The sequence below is a fragment of the Mercenaria mercenaria genome, chromosome 2 (assembly GCF_021730395.1).
Source record: "Mercenaria mercenaria strain notata chromosome 2, MADL_Memer_1, whole genome shotgun sequence".
NCBI lineage: Eukaryota > Metazoa > Mollusca > Bivalvia > Venerida > Veneridae > Mercenaria > Mercenaria mercenaria.
In genome coordinates this window covers 46,028,254-46,052,850 of record NC_069362.1, presented here as the reverse complement: position 1 = coordinate 46,052,850, position 24,597 = coordinate 46,028,254, and the positions used below count along the sequence as shown (strand labels likewise).

The 24,597-nt window shown below is 34.5% G+C and overlaps 2 protein-coding genes across 2 annotated transcripts; both read right to left on the bottom strand.

Moving 5' to 3' along the window:
- Positions 1 to 7,146: 7,146 nt before the first annotated feature.
- On the bottom strand, positions 7,147 to 24,064 carry LOC128555091 (UDP-GalNAc:beta-1,3-N-acetylgalactosaminyltransferase 1-like). Its single transcript, XM_053536497.1, has 2 exons — positions 23,934 to 24,064; positions 7,147 to 11,285 (listed from the first exon to the last, which is right to left on the bottom strand). Exon 2 carries the CDS (start codon positions 11,096 to 11,098, stop codon positions 9,950 to 9,952), a length of 1,149 nt encoding a protein of 382 aa, XP_053392472.1. The 5' UTR covers positions 11,099 to 11,285; positions 23,934 to 24,064; the 3' UTR covers positions 7,147 to 9,949.
- Positions 16,326 to 18,252, bottom strand: LOC123563875 (UDP-galactopyranose mutase-like). Its single transcript, XM_045356980.2, has one exon. The coding sequence runs from the start codon at positions 17,869 to 17,871 to the stop codon at positions 16,711 to 16,713; it is 1,161 nt and encodes a 386-aa protein (XP_045212915.2). The 5' UTR covers positions 17,872 to 18,252; the 3' UTR covers positions 16,326 to 16,710.
- Positions 24,065 to 24,597: the final 533 nt, after the last annotated feature.

Genomic DNA, 24,597 nt, shown 5'->3' with positions numbered 1-24,597 from the left:
AGTTGTATTAAATGACAGACCGGACCGGACAATATATTGAGGACGGACGGAATTACAGAATGACATACAGACGGAAAAGCGCAATACAACAGTCTCCGAAAATGGTTTTCGACCAGTAGAGGGCTAAAATGATCGGGATAGATACAGTTTGGAAATCTAGTAACATTAGAAAAATATATTACTTTGCTATTTTGCAAACTGATATCAACAATAATCAGTCAATGTCAAGTTTTTAATATATTATAATGATGGCAGCTAAAACGTTATCTGCCTTCTAACCGATTCACGGAATTTTGTCTTACGGATTACAATAATCAAATATAAATGTTAAAACATCACTTGTGTTTTTTCTTCATGTGTCGACTGAGACTGCTACTTACGATACCTGCAAGCCAGGTTGCACCTACTACATCTATGTACCCTCAACTCGTTGTGCTTTGATATATGGTCTTCAAGTTTACTGTTATCCTCCTCGGTAAAACCACATATGTCACATCTTGTCACAAAAGCTTTTCCACAATCTATACACAGATGTGATTTAACCTCTCCATCAACATTGCATTCTTGTCTCTTCAGGTTTGCTTTCAAAAAAAGCGTTTACCCACAGCATATATAAGGCGCACTGTTATTGTGTCTCTTTTCGTGCTGTTGTAGTGCTTCAGCACTCTTTAGGGATTTCCAAAGCCGAACAGATATAACGTTTTTCGCACTCATTTCTGAAAAAGATGCAGATTCATAAATTGTATATTAATGTTGGCCAAATGTTTTTTTTTTTTTTTTTGTTTTGTTTTTTTTTTTTTTTGCTTTTTCTCTGGAAAGCACACAAAGTTCAGAAAAAGTGTTTAGATATCCGCCTTGTGTGATTCTTAACTTTGGAAATTTATACCTTAAAGACCATTTTATCACTATACACAATCATGCTGAGTAGGAAATACTTTTTGAAATGTTCAATGAATCTTGTTTGGAAGTACACTTCTACTTACATGGTCAGTTTCGTACAGAATATATTTCTCACACTTACACTGTCATTATGATTATGATTACTTTGTATGTAGATATATTCATTTAGGAAGTAAGGGTGTTGAACATGTTACAAAATATGCTCTTTACAAACAAATTGCAAAATGAAAGGAACAATAGAACTGCCAACATTACGAAAACACGGCTATATTTCAATATTGATGTTCACTACTTGGAGTACGTAGAATAAATATGTTAATCACACGAGTAGCCTGAACCCATGAAAATACATAATTTTGAATAAAAAGCTTGATATTTTATACAAATATGACAACAGACGGTCGAAGTACATGTAAAATAAGACCCACATTCTTGTTCAAAAGAGAACAAACACTCTTTATAAAAATTGCATCTTCAATTTTATTACTTTTGGTGTCACACAGTACCTTTTTTATGAATAGAAAAGATATGTGAGGCATTATTACCTAAAATAGAATTCACCGAAACAGTGATATTAAAGTTTTTTACTTGAACATAAAACTTAGAAAAATCAATGTAATTCTAACATTATCCTGGTTAGTTCATGAAATCAGTGTGAACGATATCATACATTATATATGTGTGTACGATATCCAGTTCGCAAGATTTCTCATTAAACAATTAGTGTTTCATCCAATCTTGTAGGTTTTATTATATACGGTTAAATTAAATCATGAGCTATAATATTTCTGCTATAGATTTCTACTGAAGTTTGTTTATCTTGAAAAAAACTGATCGTTTTGGAAGAAAGTGTGTACGTTATCTACACAGTTTTTCCACGAAAAAGCAGTTGGGCGAAGTGTTTGAGAAAAGTACAAAGAACTGACGGCAGAGGCTTTGTGCGGAAGAAAGCACTCATTTTGGTGTCTTCGACGCTCTTTATCTTATAAAAATCCGTCAAGTAATAAGGAAAATATAAGCAAAAATATTACCTGAATCGAGACGTTTTCTCGCGTGTTCGATATCCAAAAGTCACGTGGGTTGGCCACCCTGTAATTGTAAACGAAACTATAAGAACAAGAATATTTCCTGTCACACCACATGTTAGAACTAGACAGTAAAACGGATCAAATATCTTGTTTTAGAAAGTCGTAAAATCTAAAATTCAAGTATGTTTTCCAGTAATCTTCCAGGAAATTCATTTCGGTGATATTAAAACTTCCTGTTTCTATCTTCAATAAGATCATTTAGACATAACAATTTGAAAATCTTCTAAGTGGAGAATGCGGTTCTCATTATCACGAGTGTTTATTTCCTGTAATTTAAATGATATCAAATCCGATCTGTAACAGTAATAAGTAGACAAATTGTCTGTTTTAAATATTCATAGAGGGAAAGAAAGTTTCACTACAATTTCCTTATTAGAAAGCGACTATTCTGATAAGGCACGTCCTGTTGTAATATTTTATCCTGGATTACAGGTACCCTGCGGCTGGACATTTAGCCGCCGTTTTGACTAGCCGCCGTGATTTGACGTTATTTCTCCAATTTGAAATTCTTTACACAAATAACCATTAACCACCATAACCCAAATCTTTCTATTTAAATGTTTCATTAAATTATTCAGAATTTGCAGATGATATTAAACAAGATGGCCACGAAGGCCCTGTATCGCTCACCTGACCTATTGACCTAAAGATCATCAAAATAGTTTCATTAAGATATGGTCATAAATGCGGCCTCTAAAGTGTTAACTAACTTTTCCTTTGATTTGACCTGGTGACCTAGTTTTTGACCCCATATGACCCAGATTCGAACTTGACCTAAATATCATCAAGATTAACATTCTGACTAAGTTTCATGAAGATACAAACATAAATATGGCCTCTAGAGTGTTTACAAGCTATTCCTTTCATTTGACCTGGTGACCTAGGTTTTGACCATACATGACCCAGATTCGAACCTGACCTAAAGATCATCAAGATTAACATTCTGACTAAGTATCATAAAGATACAGTCATAAATGTGGCCTCTAGAGTGTTAACAAGCTTTTCCTTTGATTTGACCCGGTGACCTAGTTTTTAATCCCACATAATCCAGATTCAAACTTGATCTAAATATCATCAAGATTAACATTCTGACTAAGTTTCATGAAGATACAGTCATAAATGTGGCCTCTAGAGTGTTAAGAAGCTTTTCCATTGATTTGACCCAGTAACCTATAGTTTTTGATCCCACCTAACCCAGATTTAAACAGGACCTATAAATCATAAAGATTAACACTCTGACCAAGTTTCATTAAGATATGGTCCAAAACGTGGCCACTAGAGTGTTAACTAGCTTTTCCTTTGATTTGACCTGGTGACCTAGTTTTTGACTCTACATAACTCAGATTCAAATTGAACTTTGAAATTATTATGAGTAACATTCTGACTAAGTTTCATGAAGATACAGTCATAAATATGGCATCTACAGTGTTAACAAGCTTTTCCTTTGATTTGACCTGGTGACCTACTTTTTGACCCCAGATGACCCAGTGTCAAACTCCTCCAAGATTTTATTGAGGGTAATATTCTGACCAAGTTTCATTAAGATTGGGCCAAAATTGTGACCTCTAGAGTGTTAACAAGCTTTTCCTTTGAATTGATCTGGAGACCTAGTTTTTTAAGCCGGTGCTAGGGGGCGTGGGCAGTGTTGCTTTTTCCATTACTGCCCATGAACAGACTCAATCAAACCGAGTCTGCAATTTTCACTATTTGCCTTGTTCTCGGTGCTTCCGAGGGATCTACTTTGCAGATTTTATTTTAATCTTAGATAACCCAATATCAAACTCATTCAAGGATTTATTAAGGGTAACATTCTGACTAAGGTTCATTAAGATTGGGTCAAAATTGTGACCTCTATAGTGTTAACAAGCTTTTCCTTTGACTTGACCCGGTGACCTAGCTTTTAACCCCAGATGACCCAATATCAAACTCCTTCAAGATTTTATTTAGGGTAACATTCTGACCAAGTTTCATTAAGATCGGGCCAAAATTGTGACCTCTGGAGTGTTAAAAAGCTTTTCCTTTGATTTGACCCGGTGACCTAGTTTTTGAGCTCAGATGACCCAATATCAAACTCGTCGAAGATTTTTATGAAAGTAACTTAATGACCAAGTTTCATTAAGATTAGGCCAAAATTGTGACCTCTAGAGTGTTAACAGTCAAATTGTTGACGACGGACGGACGGACGACGGACGACGACGGACGACGGACACAGGGCGATCACAAAAGCTCACCTTGAGCACTTCGTGCTCAGGTGAGCTAAAAATGACAAGGTAGTTCTCAACTTCTCACCTCATTGTTTCAACCAACGGAAGTGGATTGAATCCGGATTGGGAACGGAAACGATATAATGGTAAAGAGCGAGAACCCAGGCGTGCACATCCGTTTTCACTGCCAAGCCGGGCTCAGTCTACATCCGTTGGTTGAAAAAAAAAGATGGCGTGAGAGCTACCTTGTATTTTTTTTTAATATCATCGGCAAATTCTGAATATTTTTAAGAAGCATTTATATCGAAAGCCGTGGGTTATTTGGTGACAATCAGTTTAAAGAATTTCCAATTGGAAAAATAACGGCCAGTTCACGACTGGTAGTCAACACAGCGGCTTTATGTCCAGTCGCAATGTATCTGTGTCCTGAATAGACGTGCTAATATTAGTCAACAAATAATATCAAATTCAGAAAATTCTGTCTGCTACAAAGAAACATTAATACGATACGAGTTCAAAACATTTTTTCTCTCGTTTCCTGCCTTGTCAATGTGTTCATGAATAATTTGATCTAATTTTCCGGGGTCCCTCTGGTTGAACTTTCCCTTTTTCTTTCTCATCGCTCCAAATATGTTGAAAATGATGTTCTTTGAAGAGTTTGAAACGTTAACAAAATTGCTATAAAGTATCTTCGACTTTTGTCCTGAATGAATTCAATCAGCCCTCGCGTTAGCTCCTCGAAGCAATTTTTCGGGGTCCATTAAAAAAAAAAAAAAAATAAAACACTCTAAATATGTTGCATCTGATGTTCTTTAAATAGTTTGTAACGTTAACAAAGTTGCTATATAGTTTCTTCGACTTTTGTCCTGAATGAATTCAATCATATTTTGCGTTAGCTCCTCGCAGTCGTAAAAGTCAAATATGAACACAGGAAAATATAAGTTAATACATTCCATGAAACATTTTATCTCCACTAAGGGATTTCCTTAAAGAATCAAGGAATTCCTAGTTGTTTTATGAAAAAAGCCGTATAATTACACTGTCGCTTCCACAGTATTCAGCTGAAAATTTCTCAAGGTTCCAAATAAATCCCATCTCTAAACTTTGAGATCTCTTCATTTATGTCCTATCCGAACAAGCTCTGAGTAGGTATTGAGAGCGTTGATCTACGGGTCGTATGTTCTCCGTGACTATTTGATAAACGGCATTGTGTCTGAAGTCATTAGTCCTCCACCTCTGATTTATGTGGGGAATTGGCAGTTACTTGCGGAGAACAGGTTTTTACTGCTACAGAATCCAGGAAAACTGGTTAGGCTAATTACCCGCCGTTACATGACTGAAATACTGTTGAAAAACGGCGCTATAAAACACAAAACAAAATCAAAAACTGTTAATGTAGTCAAACATCATGCAGGTCTTCTTATTTATAAGTTATGCAGGTATATTTCGGTTTCGAGGTCAGCGGTGTTTGGGACGGTCCGTTATTTAGGTCTAATAGCGGTTCTTACCTCAATAAGGCAAGGTAAATCAAGCTGATTTCCGTAATTTGCAGAACTACCAAGCGTCAAAATCAAACTGTATCTTTCAGCAACACGACCTATAAAGGAATAGTGGTTTAATAACATATGTTTTTCAATGATAACTATTCGACCAAATTTCACACTAAATCTAATTCGTTACATTGCGAGATTGCAGTCACCCATAATATGGTGAAGGTTAACGTATAGTCGCTTGATTTTCATCATAATTTAGGGCTGTCATTTAGTGCAAAGTTCATAAACCACGATATGCGGCTTGAATTACACGTCGTCTGCTTGCAAATAGTATGTACATATATCCTATAACAAAGCATGCATAATTTCTGTTACAGTATCAGTATGGCCTTATATTTTTATTCTATTTTCCATTCTATAATAAACTTGTCCATCTTTCAATTTGGGCAGATCTATTAGCTGTTAAAAGGGGTGCTTACCAAAAAGATACTGACTGAATGGCGACCAGTGTATCATGATCGGACTGCACGGATGTACAGGTTGGTCATGATCTACACTGGTCGCAAAGGCTGGATCAATCGTGTTCAGCATTAAAAGGGTTAAGGGTATAATATGTCATCTAATTATATCATTTTGAGAATCACTGACTACGCATTTGTACTCGCGACAAAGATGAAAGAAAAAAATACCGATATAACCATATTTTATTGTTAGTAAGTTTATATACATATGCAAGTAGATACATAAAATTACAACAATACAAAAGCAAATTAGTTGGGCGACAAGTTCTGTCCACATTACATTAAGCCCTTTCCAAAAAATCTTACTTCCAGCACAAATTGGTTCCATTTCCTGTAAAATTAAAAAGAATTTAAAAAAAAGCCAAAACAAGCCAGTAATTCATTTAAAAATCATGTCACGTTGAGCCTTCAATATCATTTTCTTACTCATAATTTTTCTAAAACAAATGCAAAGTTATAAGCTCCCGTAAAAGGTCTTCTTTCCTTCATCATGTACCACTAGTCACTTATTATTATAGTCACTTACTTGCTTTGGCGTTACAATTCTTACTTAGAACAAAGCCATTAAAGCTACTTGCCCACAGTTTTGGGGAAATTTTCTAATATGTTCATTCCCACCAATTTTGGCATAGAATGTACATCTAACCCTGAAAAATGATAAAGTGGGTGAAAATAAAGTTGGGTATTGGTAAAAATACAAGAAGAATGCAAAATTTCTGCATTATTTCAAAAGCGTTACAACGGTTTACTACCTTCTGAACAATATTTTGGTTATTTATAAGAATATCTTGCAAAAATCGTATGTCAATAAGTTTGTACCACCAATCACTTACTATGAATTTTTAGAGAAATTTTTTTTCGTCAAGTATGTAAGTTAGGTCTGGATGTATGGGATTTCGCTCTACTGAGCATAAAAGCGTTAAACCGGGAGTCAGTAAGTCTAGGCGTGTTGAAACCTTAAAGGTCCATAATGCTTTAAAATTTTACCTTAAAACAGTTAACACAGCTTTCAAAATAGATGTTATGCGTAATTACACGGCTCGAAAAGCACAACTTTTAATATTGCACATGAACTGCTATTATGATAGTTAAAGCAACAAACGTAATTAATAAAAACAATAGAATCAATAAAACATTCTCCGTATATTCAGCAAGAAAGCATTTATTGGAAATAGACTTTAACAAGAAAGTAATGTTTTTAACGTTTATAACAGATAATGTGGCAGCCACATTTTATACAAAGGCATTCATATTATTATGAACCTTCAAATGAAGACCACAAATAGTTATTTCTGTAAACTCAGATATTTAAGTGAAAAAGAACGAATTTATATCAAATATGGTCGAGTATTGTACTATTTAATTGACCTGTCAAAACATGTTCCCGGCTTTCATGTTAATCTTATATAGGCTCGAACAGAATATAATGAAAACCGGGTCCATGTTTTGACAGGTCAAATAAATTGGACAATAGGAATATATAAAAAAATCACAGCCTTTTTATGATCGATAATAATTCAGCAACTAAAATAAGTCGTTTGAATATTTCTAAAGCAAAAGCTATCCCCAAATCAGTTAGCTTGACTTTTCCAAGGACTTAGAGAGATAAAAATATATTCTACTCACTTCTATGAATATTTAACTGTTGTACGCATTTCATGGATTTAAATTGTTTTTAGAGGCTTCGGGAGATGTCTGTGACTGAAAGGAAGGCCTTTGGGAGACGCAAGAAGGGCCATTAATTGGCATTTTATCATAATATTTATAATAGATTAATTCCATTACAAGCGGGTTGGTAAGTTGGGAGTTGGGTGTGTGTGTGTGAGGGGGTTGGGGGTGAAGGGTGGGGGTTGGGGTGGGGCAAAGACCTGAATGGAGGCTTCTGTGGCTCAAAAGAGTCCATATGATACAAAATACGAAAACTTTTCTCCTGTTAATGTAATATTCGTTATCTCCGCCGCTGCAGAGTGATACGTAAAATGCCTCCTTAGTGCGCTTGCAGTTTCATACAAAAACTGCTTCCTTAATACTCTTGGTACCAACAAAGGTCGTATTGGTAACAGTGGGAGGTCGTGGGTTCGATCCCCGGCCGCGTTATACCAAAGACGCGAAAAATGGTACCAGTGGCTCCGTTGCTTGGCGCTCAGCATTAAAAGGGAAATTGGCCTCTTCTCTCATGCCCTCGTGGCGATGGATTCCATCAGGAATGAGGTGTCGAGAGTGATTAATATAAGTTGTAGAACTTCCTTCACAATCGACCTAAAATAAATAATGTATAAACTAACAGTAAATACTACTAGTATATAAACAAATAATTCTTAATTTTTCGTACTAGGTTGATTCAGATAGAAAGTTGTGTTCTGATGAACTTTCTTTTGTTTTCAAGTTCAAAGGCGCCTCGCCGTAATTTATCTACAGATCATCTAATTATTTTTCTCATGGCTTTCACAATAGCATCTGTTTGTCTGGAGCTTGTACTTTGAATTAAATGGCGTCGAGTCCGTGTTTCCGCATTTCGGCTTAATGCTATCAAATAGTTAAATTCTTGAAGCACTCGCAAACGTTCTGTCTCTAACACTGACATCGAATCTATTCAGTTTCGTCCTCTTGAACACAGAGAGGGATGTCGAAATTGTCCAGTAAAAACAGAAGGTAGCTAACTTCAAAGCTTCCTCCGCTTTATTGTTTTCTGTTGCAATATATTGATTTACTCTCTTTCTAACAGCCTAACACAGAGGATCAGTATTCATGGCATCGAACCACATCAAATTATTTTTTTCTTCGGCGTAACTTTAAAAGTTCTTAATTATCTCGAAGACCTATGCCTTAGCGTCACTTTGGCTGAGCGCAGTATCTTTTTTCATAACCTCATTCACTTCATCTTCATACTGCAACCGACTTATCGAAAATTTCTAGCCTTTGATCAATATCCAAAGTGTCTGCGAAGAAGTTTATAGACACACTAGTGGCTTCGATGTCAGAAACAGATTGAAAAATGTCCTCTTGTACAGACTACTTAGATTAAAATATATGTATGGTAGCTGATTTATGCCATTTCGTTCTGGCTTATTGGCGCGTTTGGAAGGAACAGGCCAAAACGTCATACCAGCGTGCAAATACGTCTGTCGTATCGGCGCGCTAATTTGTCGAGTTGTTCAATCGCGCAAACACGGTATGATGAAACGGCAGAAATCAGTCACAATATGTAAGTCATGAATTTCGGTAACATAATTGATTAATAAACGCATGATTACAAACTAATGCATCTAAAATGTTTCAAATGATTAAAGTACAAATTTAAAGTATTTAGGATTTTTAGAAGCAATTAAGCAAACTATCAAGTTAACATATTTTGCTATTCCACAACAATCGAGGGTCCACCAATATATAGTTTGCGTTTAACGTCACACCGACTCAATTATAGGTCATATGGTGACATTCAAGCTTTTAATGGTTGAAGAAAACCCCAGGTGCATCTCCTTGCATTACTTCTTCATGGGCGGACATCTGGGTAGAACCACTGACACTCCACCAGCTGTATGGCTTCCTCACACGAAGGATTTAACACCCCAAGCGAGACTCGAACCCACACTGGTGAGGGGGCTAGTGATTTTAAGACTGACATCTTTAAGTTTTGTTGTCCTTTTAGCTCGTTAACTTTAAGTTCTATCTATACCAAATACAAACTGTAAACTCTATGCCTTACCGAAGAATTAATGATAACATATGGCATGTCAGTTATTTTAAACATAATGCCTAGAAATTGATGACCAAATGTCTCCTATCTGATTAGCAACTTGAATAACATGAAATATGTAATGCCACTTTGGCTTTTTTTGTGTCCAGCAATGGAAAATTTTGTCAGTGGAGGGTGCATCATATTCTTCCAGTTTTATTGCTCTGTATTTTAATGCTGGTATATTGTTCATTACAATACCATATGAAAATACATCATCAATCCAAAACAAAGGAGTCTGCGATGCCGACTTGTAAAAGTATGGTACTATGACATTTAGCATCATCACATATTGACCATGACAGTATGGTGGATAAAATATCCTTCCCTTAAACTGGTTGGGTTCGACATATACTTTACTACCTTTATCTCTGTGAATAGGGCTAAAGACTTTTCGTATACAATGCACATGGTAAAGGTCAATGGACAGTGTGTGAATATCATATTCTAAAACTCGGAACACATTGATTACTATATCGTCATCTGTTTTAATAACATATTTAGCATTTCTACATCGTTCAGTGACCCATTTATAGCCCATAACGGATTTGTGGGACAAGTTATGATAAGAGTCTATGAATGATCCTTGTAAAATATCTCCATAGAGACTAAACTCTTTCTCAATGTTACGTTGGACTTCAGAATCATTGATGACCCCAAGAAGAAACAAAACCCTTGCTGTTCCATAGGTAGAATAGAAGCTTCCATTTGCCCACGTTTCTCTGATGGCTTTTCTCCTATCAAAGTTGTTTGGTGCTGATAGGACCATTATGAGAATTGTCAAACTTGAAACAGATGAGCATAAGTATTTGTTGTCAAGAAGGTAAGACCCATTAACCGTAAGTGCAAATTTTGGATCTGATGGGTTAAGAAGATACATTAAATTTGGTTTCATATCCACATTGAAAATTTCATCAGGGTTTAGCCGAGATGTTTGCGTTGTTGAATTCGTACTGTGTAAGACTTCCGAGTTCACTGTAATTTGATTGATTTTATGAGATGAATCAGATGTCATGACGCTGTGGAGATATTTCTCTCTGTATCCTTCGTCCATCCACTGGCATTCATTTGATACAATTATCATTATGACGACATGTATAAAGAACGTACACAGAACGCAAAATCTTATTATCTTTGAATTTTGCCTAACTCTCATTTTAGCCGACGAGTAAAACCGTCTTAAAAATCTGCCTAAATCATATCTGTTCTCCAGGATGCTATGGCGTAAAATCCGTGCGTCAATGCCTCATTGCCTAAATTGTATCCGTACTCCATTTGCATGATGCTGTGACGTCAAATCCGCGCGTCAGGGTTCCATTGCCTAAATTATATCGATAATCCATCTGCAATAAAAGTTAATCCTGTTGTTTACATAATTACAAAGACATGTGGGACCCATTGTTTCATTGTCTAATCTTTGCTGAATTTACTAACTTATGCCACTTTATAGATGCACGTAGAAGTAAACGCTAACTACCGTATGCTTTGTTAATATCAAATTGCAATGTGCACAAATAACTTCATATTATCAAAATAAAATATATTCATACACAACTCGTTTAAATAGGTCAATCGTGTTGTTGTACTTATAAAATAGACTGGCCCGGTTTATACGTTGGTCAGGGCTACGATATGTATTGTATTTTGCCATCGAAATATTTCTATAAAGTGATTCTTCCCCTTCCGTTTGGATCCGTCCATGTTTATAAACACGTTTGTTTATTTTATGGACTGTATAGGTCGACCACGTTTTTTGAGCCGTGACTAATTTATGCAGGACAGTTGATTCGCCCAAAAAGGGTAGGAACATATATGTAATACATAGTAAAGCGTATAAGTTATCGATGAATGTAAACGCATGCATGGCCCAAAGGATGGCGTTGGCTTAGCAAACTTTCTTTTCGAAGTTCGAGCCTTAGTAAGTTCACCTTTTTTAATCGTTTGTTTCAATAACATTGCAAATCATCAAACTCAGAGACTGACACAGCTGAAGGGTCGTCAACAGACACAGCAAATGAAGTTGAAATTATGTGACATGAAATAAATGGAAATAAAAGTAGCAAAATATATTAAAAATATAGAAACAATGAAAAAATAAGTCAAACATTATTATTAAAATATATAAAATGGTTTTAAAAAAAAGAGTCTTCAAAGATTGTTGACTATAATAAAATAAAAATAATGTATACTAGAGAAAAAATACGGCCGTAATCTTGGCTTCGGAACTCGCATCTCACTGTTTGTAACCATAACGCTCTACCAATTGGTAAACAAAACATACATATCAACTTATAGACTGGCAGCAGTCGTTAGAGTCATAAAATGTAAAGCACTGGCCATAAAATCAATCCTCTCTGATACCACTTTCTGAAAAAAATTTACAATATCTCTTGCCTCTGTCTCTAACGACTGGACAATTGCGATTTTGAACCAGACAGATTTCATACCCGCTAGTAATCACCATCTCATTACGATCATTGCAAACCTGTTCATGATGTAATGTAACCTTTGGCCGACTGCCCCAAGAGTTCAATAAGCAGTGCTTTGCTTTTATGACTTGGTGAGTAAGATAGAGAGAGAGAAATCAATTTTCACTAATTGTAAAAGATCCCAGTAAGTTTAAATAAATTACAATTTAAATTTGAAAATGTATGTATCAAAATACTGTCAATTTAATTCTAAGAGGGAAGAGACTGGAAACTGAAAAAAAAATCAAGATACCTTCAAATAATTTTTGTGAATGAATTAAATACATTTTATTCAATATATCTGCAAAGTGTTTTTTTACTCATGTCAGAGGGTAGATTAATCTCTGCAATAAATCACAAAATTATTTTCCTATCTACAGCCCCCATGCAGATTCTTGTTAATCAGACAGTGAGATTACTTTTCCTAATATTAACCGAGATGTGTTACGTGTACACCTTTTCCTGCTAAATTTCTATAAAGAACATATCAATCATTCAATTTAGACGGAACCATTTCATGTTAAAAGGGGTGCTTACCAAAAAAGATACTGACTGAATGGCAAACAGTGCAGATGATGATCAGACTGCACGGATATGCAGGCTGATCATGATCTACACTGGTCGCAAAGGCAGAATCAATTGTGTCCAGCATGATAAGGGTTAACTGGATTCGCGATTTGGTAAAATGTTTCTGTGCAAAAATAATCACGTCTGCAGCATTTGATAAGCAGTATTTTTATGAAATTAAGTTCAACTATTGACAGAAATAAATGAAAATTAAGCGGTCAAAAAAACTCATGCAAGAAATATTTATATTGTAAATACACATGGTTTTAAGGAATTTTCATGAAAATATGTTATAACACAGGATCTTGCTCTGCATTAAATGCCACCAAAATATTATGACATATACTGTTTCGGGTAAAATTTCATACTACCGGTACTTGTATTTCCATCAACTACATCTCAGGGTATCAAAAAACATGTCCATGTTTTAAATGACCACAGTAATGGTTATGCCATAATATTTGATTTGAATTTTTAAGTTGCACAGAACGCCTGGCTACATAGATTTGCCACTGTTACTAATTAGAAAAAAAAATTGATAGTATAAAAATAAAATTGTTCTTTTGTAAATTGAATGAGTAAATCGTAAGTATAATGCGCAGTTTAAACTATAAGTAGTTTTAAAGGTCCATAATGATTTATTATGAGCCTTTAATTATTTTTTATTAACTGTTACAGGCAGAATTTGTAAACGACAGCCCTTGATTGTTATGATGCATCAATGTCCTTTTCTGAAAAAGTAATTTTCATTTGTAATCATTTCTTAAAGTCGAACTAACTAGCGATTTCTAAAGCAATTTTAATGATATTATATTGAAAACATAAGCTCCTGTCATATTTTCTACAATAATGTAAACAATTAAAAAAAAAAAAAAAAAAAAAAAAAACATTTCAAAATATCTGAATGTTAAAATAAAGTTCAGCAGCAGCTATTCAGCAACTATAAATGCCTAACCAATTACTTCTGCAGGAAAAAGGCTTTACTTTCTTTCAATTCCAGAGAAAAATCAAACATCTGGTACAGGTCATTTGAAATAGTTCATTCAATTAATCTTGTTGTGTCAGCTGGAGGTGGCTATTGACAGGTGCTACTAATGGCTCTTCATAATGTTATATAACCTCAGAATCGCATTTTATAAGTCTGTTGAGATGAGTCTAGAGAGAAAATGTTTTTCTGAGAAAATATCAGTGTCAGTATGAAGAAACTAATATTATTACAGATTATTTGATCTCAACAGACTTTGTAAGTCTAATCAACTTACTCTATAGAGATTTTCAGCCAGGTATGAACCGAATATCGATATAACCCAATTGAAAAAGTGTATAATTCCGTCACGGCTCAGAACACGCGGTCGAACTGTACCGCACATTATTAGGACGTTTTTATTTTTAGCAATTCGTAAATAAACAATCAGTGGCACTCTTGATTGAAACAAAAAATATCCGAAGTAAGATCGATAGTTGGCGTGATGGCGCAGTAGGATGAGTGGATGTAATGATTTTGTAATGATAGTTTTGACGGTTCGAACCTTGCGTCCGTCCGATATTCTTTTTAATTTTGAATTACATACTTTGTGTAAGAATTGTATTATGTAAATCATGCGCATGTTTAACAATGTACCTGTAGTGTACTCGTTAAATAAACTTTCTGTTCTGTTCTGTTCTGTAAGTTTGTTTTTCTCTGTTTTCTAATTCACTGTTTTGTTTCTAATTTTCGGATAAAATCCCTAGTATCTTTTAATCAGTCGATACTGAAATTATGACCGGACAATGCTATGTAAAGTGAAGTGTAAGATAGTGATAAAATATATAACACTAAACCATTGAGCTGTAAAAATAGCAAAGGAAAGCTTTATAAAAACATTAGATAATATTAAAGACGAAGTATATCTTACATAATTACGTGTTGTTAGTACATTTTTGTAACATAGATCTACATAAGTTAGTGAACAAGTTAGAATTAGATTAACAAATTTGTGTTGTCTTCTTTGAATTGTATTGAAAAAATGAAACTACAGTTTTAAAAATACACTATTTACGGGTATGGGAATCGAACTCCTTTCGAAAAAGTATAACACGAATACAATTACCACTCGGCCAACGAGGAATCACTGTCTGTATTGTCAACGTATTGTACTGACAAGTTTATGCTACTGTTTTTTTTTACGTTTCAAAACGCCATAATACTGTGCGATATGAATCCCGCATAATAACATGTTTGATAATTATGATTTTCTTCATTAAAACGTTTCAATACAGAAAATATTTTTGTATAACATTACAGTATGCACTTAACGTCTATCATTGACAACCTTTTTGAGTTCAACGATGCATGAGAACCATAACAGTTAAACAGTAATATAAACATGCTGTCGTTTAAATTATCGTGCGGAAGTAGTACCTATATTAAAAAAAAACATACAGACTGAGTGAGAGTTTACGTTATAGTTAAGTACACAATCGGTTTTATACATGATATTGACATTAATAAAATGGTATAACGAGATGTAGGGCAGCAAAACTGTTATGACGACTGGTGTGTATAGCGTGACTATTATACAATTACTCACTGGGATTATCAATTGTATGAAAGCTAATTTCTGCCATGTTTTGTTGGCGTGTTAGCGAGGCGAAAACACGACAGCACGAAAACACGATAACTCGGCATATTTTGCTCGAAACACGACGTTTAGAGGACACGACATGTATATTAATTTGTCGAGTTTTCGTGTTGGTGGGTATGAATATGTCGTGTTGATGCCCTTAAACTGTCGTGCTGTCGTGTTGTCGTAACTTCGCCCCGCCGACACAAACACTTGACAAATAGATTATTTGTCGAGTTTTCGTGTTTATGCTCCGCCGACAAGAAAACACGACAAACATTTTTTGTCGAGTTTTCGTGTTTTCGATTTGGTGTCTTCCTTATTTGAATTTTATGTACTAAATATATAAAATGATGATGAAAATAATCATAGTTTTTTTTTTTCCAATTCTCAGTAAATTGATTTGTTTGGGCTTAGCACTGTTTTCCGTCAGTATTTCAGGAAAATGTAATAGACTTTAAAGCAACATCTGCTTTATTCATTTGATGCAGCAAAATACGTGCCTAAAACTTGCCAGAGTCATGTAAACAAATTTGTATTTATTTTATATGTACTTCAAACCAGGTTTGTTTACATGCATCATATAGTACGGGTCCCAGAAAGCTCTACCATGCAACCCCACACCCCTAGACATTTTTTCATAGGTACCAAATTGTTCGGCAGTACCAACTATTTCAAAATAAAAAAAATGTTCCTATGAAGAAACGTTTTTGAACTATATAATTATGATTTAACTGTTTCCATGGTAACTGTTCATTTTTGGAAAGGATAAGCGATCGCACATGCGACCTCGCAGAAAAGGCCAGTAACAAAAGTGTTTTTTTTTTTTTATAAAACAAACGTGTTTTTTTTCTTTCTATACAAAATATATAATAAACGTAAACAATTATATATAAATACCCGTACTTCACTGTTAAAATGGAAATATCAAAGATTACTGTTTACTGTATTATTAAATATTTCTAGTGCATTTTTAATTGCTTCATCCATATAAAATATTTATAGTTTGCTAAGCGACCAAGAAAATGAATATAGGGATAAGAATTTGCAAATGCTTTGTAGCGTTTGTACAAATCTTGGTTTCTTTTGTTTGGAACTGGATAATATGGTTCGCCGATGTATGTCGACCGTTAAATGAATATAATAGTGTCGTTTGATTGATACTGTTGATTAGGAAACCATTTGTATTCAACAATTCGAGTAAAATTATCTTTTGGGTTAGGATGGTTCACAACACTAGCTGGCTGGAAATAGTCAACATTTTTTATAACTTTACGTTCAAATGATAGTGATCGGTATTCCAGTGCGTCCAAACCCTTTCTTGCGTAATATCTATCAATTGGTCCAGTAAAATATGTTTTTCCACATTTGATGCTTCCTTGGATATCAAAATAGTCTATATTTAATCGTATAGTTATCTTAGGTGATTTTAACATGTTTTTGACGAGTTCTGTATAGCCATTTTTCGGCAATGCCTGGAACTGATCCGAAAAGTAGCGAGTGTCCCAGTTGTTTCTAACTGGAATACGAGCCAAAACCGAAGGTCCTAATTCAGCTGGTGTTTTATTCCACTGCTTGATAGTGTATGGTTTAAACAAAAGCTCGTAAAGTTTTAATCCTACACGAGACAATGCCATTTCCTCTGAATTCAATGATGAACGATTATAATGTACCTGTTCATTTTTTAACCATGAATTCATTTCTTTAACTGATCTAATATCAAGGTTAAATAATGTATTTACAGTATCAATATTTACTGGGATTGGAACATATTTCCCTTTTACCAGAGCTAGAACTTCATGTTCATACGGAACCCATTCGCTAAAATGTTGCACATATTCCCAAACATGTTTGTATTTTGTATGAAAAATATGCGCACCATATTTAGACACACGAATTTTAGTTTCTTTATCAATATAGTCATAACAATTTCCACCAACATGACTGCGTTTTTCCACGACAAGTATGGATTTATTCGTTGTTGCAGCATATCTTTCCACTACTACTGCACCTGACAAGCCTGCTCCGACAATACAAATATCAAAATGTTGATCTTGCTTTCCTTGTATCGTCAAAGGCAGAACATAGTTCCTTTTCAGAACAGTCTTCAGTACGAACAATGTTGCTATTAATACTGGTACACTTACTGATACAAATGTCATTCTATTTGAACTTTTACTGACTGCCATTATAACGTAACTAGAAATGGAACTGCATCGAGGTATAAGCATAATGTACCTATCACAAAAAGCTAATACCCACTGACAGGTACACATTTTACACTTGCGCATGATTGCTCATCAAAATGGTTTGAAATTATCATTAGTAGTATAGTTATATTCAGTTTTATGCTCCAGTAACATCTGAAAAACAATGCCATTCGAACTAGCACGCCAGTACAAGTACTCGTCTGTCCTAAAATGTGTAAGCCAATCCGATCCAAACAAATTATGTCATTGAACTAAAATTATGTGCACCGTGTATTATATGTCCAAGGTCGCATTTACAGAGGAAAACGAAATGAGTGGTACATTGAATCTAAATAGTTTAAGGAAATGATTTAAATAACTTAATTCCATAATGATTCTGAATTGGTATCGCAAACTCCATTGGATTTGTTGCATTGAAATACAAAGAGTTAACACTGAAAGATGCAGAAATACACGCGACGACTTAATCAATAGCTCTAGCTCTCTGATGATGTAAAATAAACAGGTTTAAAGCATGTCATACGAATCCCATTCATTAAAGTGTAAAATATGCGCACCGTCCCTTGAAACACGAAAAGTTTACGTTTTTTTTCAAAGCATGGGTTATTTGTTGTTGCATCATTACCAGTTCAAACTGTATGCATAATGAACATTTTATTCTTCGTATTATGGAAGGCAGAAAAGCGTTTGACTAACGGACGGTATTACAGTTTTTACAACAAGTGGAGTGTGACATAAGGGAACTATCTCAACATAATTTTGTAAGATTAAGGAAAAACATGCCAATAACGACGATACGACAATAGTGTTACAAAAGTTTATGCACTATATTTGTGAGAGGATTTCTAAAATAAACGTTCCAAGTATTAAAACAATATTTTGCTGTAATGAATCAGCGAGTATGGCACGCCAATTGTGCACTAATTACGTGAACCCAGGTTCACGATCGAAAAACTAAGATTAACGATCGGTAAACTAGGTTTTTCGAACGTAAAACCAGGGATTTCGAATGCTAACCTATATTTTTGAGCGGCAAATAGGATAACGCCTTAAATCATAGGCCACACTCGTAAACGTAGTTTCACGCTTGTAAACCCAAGTTCACGGTCATACACATAGGTTCACATTCGTAAACTATTGTTTACGAGCGTGAACCGGGATTCACGAGCGTAAACGTAGGATAACGACCGCAAACATAGGATAACGACCGAAATTCGTAGTTCAATCGAGAAACCTAGTTTATCAAATGTTAACTATGGTTTACGGTCGATATATTAGGATTATAAAATCAACTACGAATTCAGTGCGTGAACATGGGTTTACGGCCGTGAACCTATGTTTACGAACGTGAACCTATGTTTACGATCGTGAACTTGGGTATTCGAGCGTGAACCTAGGTTTACGTTCGACAAACTAGGTTTCTCGAACAAAACTATGATTTTCGGTCGTAAACATAGGTTTAATGCGAAAACTATGGTTCACGCTCGTGAACCCAGATTCACGCCCGTAAACATAGGTTCTTGCTCAATTGAAAAACCTAGTTTATCGAACGTAAACATGGGTTCAAGAGCGTAAACTAAGGTATATGCCCGTTTTCCTATGATTTCGCTCGAAAATGTAGGTTAGTATTCGATAAACCTAGTTTTTCAACCAAGAATGTAATAAATGGATAATTGGCTTGCCGTGAGCCATAGTTAACGGACGTAAAATTTGAAAGATGGTCAGGTGGGGTTAAAAACTAGGTTAGATGAAAGGAAAAGCTTGTGAACACTCTAGAGACAACAGTTGTGACTCAGTCTTTATGAAGCTTGGTTAAAATGTTTGTCTTGATGATCTCTAGGTCAAGTTTGAAACTTTGTCATGTTGGGTCAAAAACTAGGTCACTAGGCCAGATCAAAGGAAAACCTTGCTCACTCTCTAGAGACCACAATTTAGGTTTGAAACTCATGAAAATTGGTCAGAATGTTTGTCTTGATGACCTCTAGGTCAAGTTCAAATCAGGGTCATATAGGGTCAAAAGCTATGTCACCCGGTCAAATCAAAGGAAAAGCTTGTGAATACTGTAGAGGCCACAGTTGTGGCTCTATCTTTATGAAATTTGATCAGAATGTTTGCATTAATGATCACTAGCTCAAATCAAAGAACAAACTTGTATACACTCTAGAAGTCACTTTTTGTTGCTCCAATCTTCCTGAAACTTTGTTAGAATGTTTGCTTTTATGAAATTTTATACAAGTTCAAATCAGGAACATATGGTGTAAAAAACTAGATCACTGGGTAAAACAAAAAATGCTTGTTTACACTCAGAATTGGTCAGAATATTTGTCTCCATGAAATCACTAAGTAAAACATGTTTACACTGTTATGGTGTGTTACTCAGGTGAGCGACCTAGGGCCATCTTGGCCCTCTTGTTATGTATATATTCTGTATAAATTAATTAACTACACATCCCTGCAAACATCCATACACTGATGTAGTGTTATGATTTGGGACTGTCTTCATTGAACACGTGTTTTCTTAATGGATATTTATCTTTTTTTGTGTGATCATGAAGAGTATCTTTGCAGTCATTCACGTTTGAAATAAGCATTTTGATTTTGAATTTCAGATTCATGCATTATAGCAAGATATGTATGCGCCCATTAATAAAATATTCACTGTTGAAAAGCATCACTGAACAAAAATGCAAAAACAAGATAAAGTATACAGGTAGTTTAAGTAATCTTCAGATTTAAACTGATGACTTTGCAAAATTGAACAATATTAAGTGGTTGAAAGCCAAAATTGTTAAGTAAGCAAATACTTAATACTATTTAAAAATCTAGAAAGATACTCAGTGCCTTCTGAACGACACTTGGGAGTTGCTGAAAACATTTTTCCATAAAAATGATAAAACACATCTTTAAGGAGACCTTTTGGAAGGAAAGAATGCAACCGAATAAATAAATAGCAGACTCGGTTGGATCAAGTCTGTTTATGAGAGGTAATGAAATGTGAAACGTCCTTTACGCCCCTTAGCACCGGCTTAAGCGGAATTCAGTTTCAGTGAATTGAATGGACTTCATGATCCAAAGGATTAGAAAATCTAACAACACTGAAACCGAGTACGAGGAGACATCTTACAACCATCATATGGTACTCTACCCTTAACCTGCTAAATTTCTATAATGAACTTGTCCATCTTCCAATTTGGACAGTACTATTAACTATTAAAAGGGGTGATTATCAAAAAGATACTTGCGAACAGTGCAGAGTGCAGATCATGATCTACACTGGTAGCAAAGACAGAACCAATCGTGTCCAGCAAGGTAAGGATTAAAGACTGCTGTTATGATAGTATATAGAACTTTTTAAAATGATCCTTTGGAAGCAAAAAACACAACCAAGCAAAATGGTAGCTCATATAAATTATTTGTGTATCTTCATTATAGGTAATAAAATGTATAACTGCCCTCACGCCTCTAGCACTGGCTTAAACAGTGTTCTATTATAGTAAACAATCTAAAATTGAATGGATTGGTTAAAATCTGAATCTAAATTCGTGATGAAATGTATGAAAAATATGAACTGGACACAATTTAAGACATCAGTGTTACAAGAATAACATTCTGCATATCGTGATTAAGATATGACTTACGATATTTTCACTTTAATGTTACCTTCTATAGCATATTTGGTCTCTTGATGGTTAGCTGTTATGAATAATGTGTTGCTGTATAACCGTTAATTATAAAATGGAAATCAAGTGACAAAAAAAAAAAAAGATCATAGGCTATCCAAAAGTCACTTTAATTTTTATGAATGGCAATTGATTTTACTTTGATTCTGAAGCAATTTGTATCATTTTATTATAAATGCTCTCAAATGTCTTGCTTCAGTTTTGACTTTTGACAAAGAAAGGTCCTATATTTATCATAGCCTTTGATATCTTATATAATTGATATTCAAACTTCATTTGTTATGATTGATGCATTGTTTCTCTTAGTGTTTCTCTTAACGTTCCAGAACATCCAGGATTATTCCACCACAAAATAACATTTATTTTTGTTCATTTTAAAATATTAAAAAAATATTTTGTTCATTCTGTCGTTCTTGTAAATATTTCAAAATGACCAGAATAGTCTTCTACATTTCGCATCTATCAAGTTAAATATATGTCTTGTATCTTTGTTTGCTATCACTAAAATATAACACTTTTGACAACCTTGTAACAGTTTTAAATCTAAAGTTCTTACTTTAAATACCTACATATTTTCTTTTGTTTGTTAGTTTTGGTTAGCACCGATTTGCAACAGAAATTCAGTCATGTGACATTGAGCAATTAACCTAACCAGTGGTCCTGGACTCTGTGGCAGAGCAAATCGGTTTTGTACAAGTAAAAGCTAAATTCTCCGCATTAAACAGCTGGAAGTCGAATGACTTCAGGCACAGCGTCTTTAACGAGAACAAAGGCCTCATCCAGATATCTGACTCAAGACCCTATGATTCATAGAAATGTCGACGCCCCAGAATAAGAAGGTGTAAGTGTTAGTTACGTCCTTTTATGAATAATACATTTTTTGAAACTACACACCAAGGGGCATAATTCTGTAAAATGTTTTTGTCAAACTGCTGTGTTGACCAAATTCACCAATAATAAAAGGGCGTAAGTGAAAGATTTTTCAGAATCATAGTAATAGAGGGGCGTATCTGCACTTAATTGTTTTACCAGAAAAGTCCACATACGCCCTTAGAATAAGAAGGGCGTATCTGTCATAGAGAGTTTTTTTTTCGTTTTGCCGAAAACTATGACTTTCCACTTACGCCCTTCTAATTCTGAGGCGTCGATGTGTTCTTCCTATTGACTTAACTGGTTTGGTTTTGTATATATCATTATAACGCTACTATTTCTGAAGAAATCAGTATTTGATAATTATGGCTTCAACTTCTTCTTAAATATCTTTAAAAAAAAAACAATGGTAGTGGTAACGTATTTTGAAATGTGTTACGGAAAATAATGTCAAAATCTGACTGGTTAATATACTTATAGTACAAAATAACTGCTTTCTAGAATATATTCTTGATAATTGATGCAATGAAACAAGGTTGTTGAAATGCTAACGTAACATGTGTAATGTATGTTACATTATGGTTCCTCCTTCAATTAAGTATTTACTCTATGTCTGCGAAAAGTATAGATCACATAAAATTGTTATTTTATTGATGACAATTAATTATACCATTTTATACAGTTTCAGTGGTCTTAGTATTTTATTCGTTGTTTGTGGCACTGGTTCATTTTATGCAAATAAGCTAAGCATATCTAGTTTGCAGTAAAAGAAATACCATAGGAGTAACAAGGTACAACTTTTAAAAATACTGAGACACTTTAAGACCAGATTTAAACTGTTCAGTACATTTAAATTGATTTAAAACTTAGAAAATGTTATTTTTAACAAAATTTTGTCATTCTGTAATATTCTCATTAATGTTCATGAATATGCAAAGTTAACTGCTGTTATTAAAAGGTCATTTTGACAACATTCTTTATTGCTTTATCACCAATGCGAACCAAGATGTGACTGATTAATACCATCTATACGGTTGTCCTTTCAAATCTGAACCGTTGCCATGGAAAAAGTGAAATCATATATAGTCCAAAAGAGGTTTTTCACCGGATCATTTTTGATTTTGGAAGAGTTGGTCCTGCCAAACAATTTGGTACCTATGAAAAAATGTCGTAGCGGGGAGGGGGTGCATGGTAGACCTTTCTGGGATCCGTACTAAATAAATCTAATCTAATAACCTTGAAGAAACACTTCAACGACAACACAATCAATAGACAAGAAATAGTTCATAATTTATTTACACACATGAAAGACGACATGTAACATGCGTCATTGATTAATTAGGTGATGAATGATTAGAAGTTGTTACACATGTGTTACGATATGTCTTGCGGTCGAAATGTCCAAGGAATTTCAATTTTGAGGTTGAAGTGTCTTGTGGTTGAAACGTGTTGGGGTCGAAGAGTGTCTTTAATTTGTTCAGACCTTCATAGCAACAATTATTTTTAGTACTGTAGCGAAGTTTCCTAAAAGATTTGTTCCTGTCCCGTACCCTATATAAATACTTTTTGAATCTAAACAAAACTAAAACTCACCTGAACAAATAATAATTCCACTTCTTCACAATATCATGTAATTCATTTAGTAGTCAGCTAAACATTATTTTTCTTTTCCTTTTGAAAAGCCAAATCTTTATTGTAAATAAACACAGCCATGCATGTTAACTCGTGTAACAGATGCGATCTTGAAAATGTTATACATGTCAACTGCATATAACAAGGGCAGTAATAAATTTTTTCAAGAATGGAAGGCCAAATCCTGCACTGATTTCAATACACACAGTCAATATCCCAGCAGTTACGTTAACAATATTGACAACAATTTAATGTTTTTGTCTAATAAAGAAATATGTTTATAACACTGAATTATTTTCTTTAGAACTGTAATTTTATTTTGTTCTCAATGTGGGCATTTAAAACAAAGGGCTATATCAATAAATACTACTTATATATTTGTTAATAGTTTTTATGCCCCATTCGAAGAAGGAGGGGTATATTGTTTTGCAGATGTCGGTCGGTCGGTCGGTCGGTAGACCAATTGGTTTCCGGTTGATAACTCAAGAACGCTTGGGCTTAGGATCATGAAAGTTTATAGCGAGGTTGATCATGGCCAGCAAATGACTCCTATTGATTTTGAGATCAATAGGTTAAAGGTCAAGGTCACAGTGACCTGGAACAGTTAGACGGTTTTCGGATGATG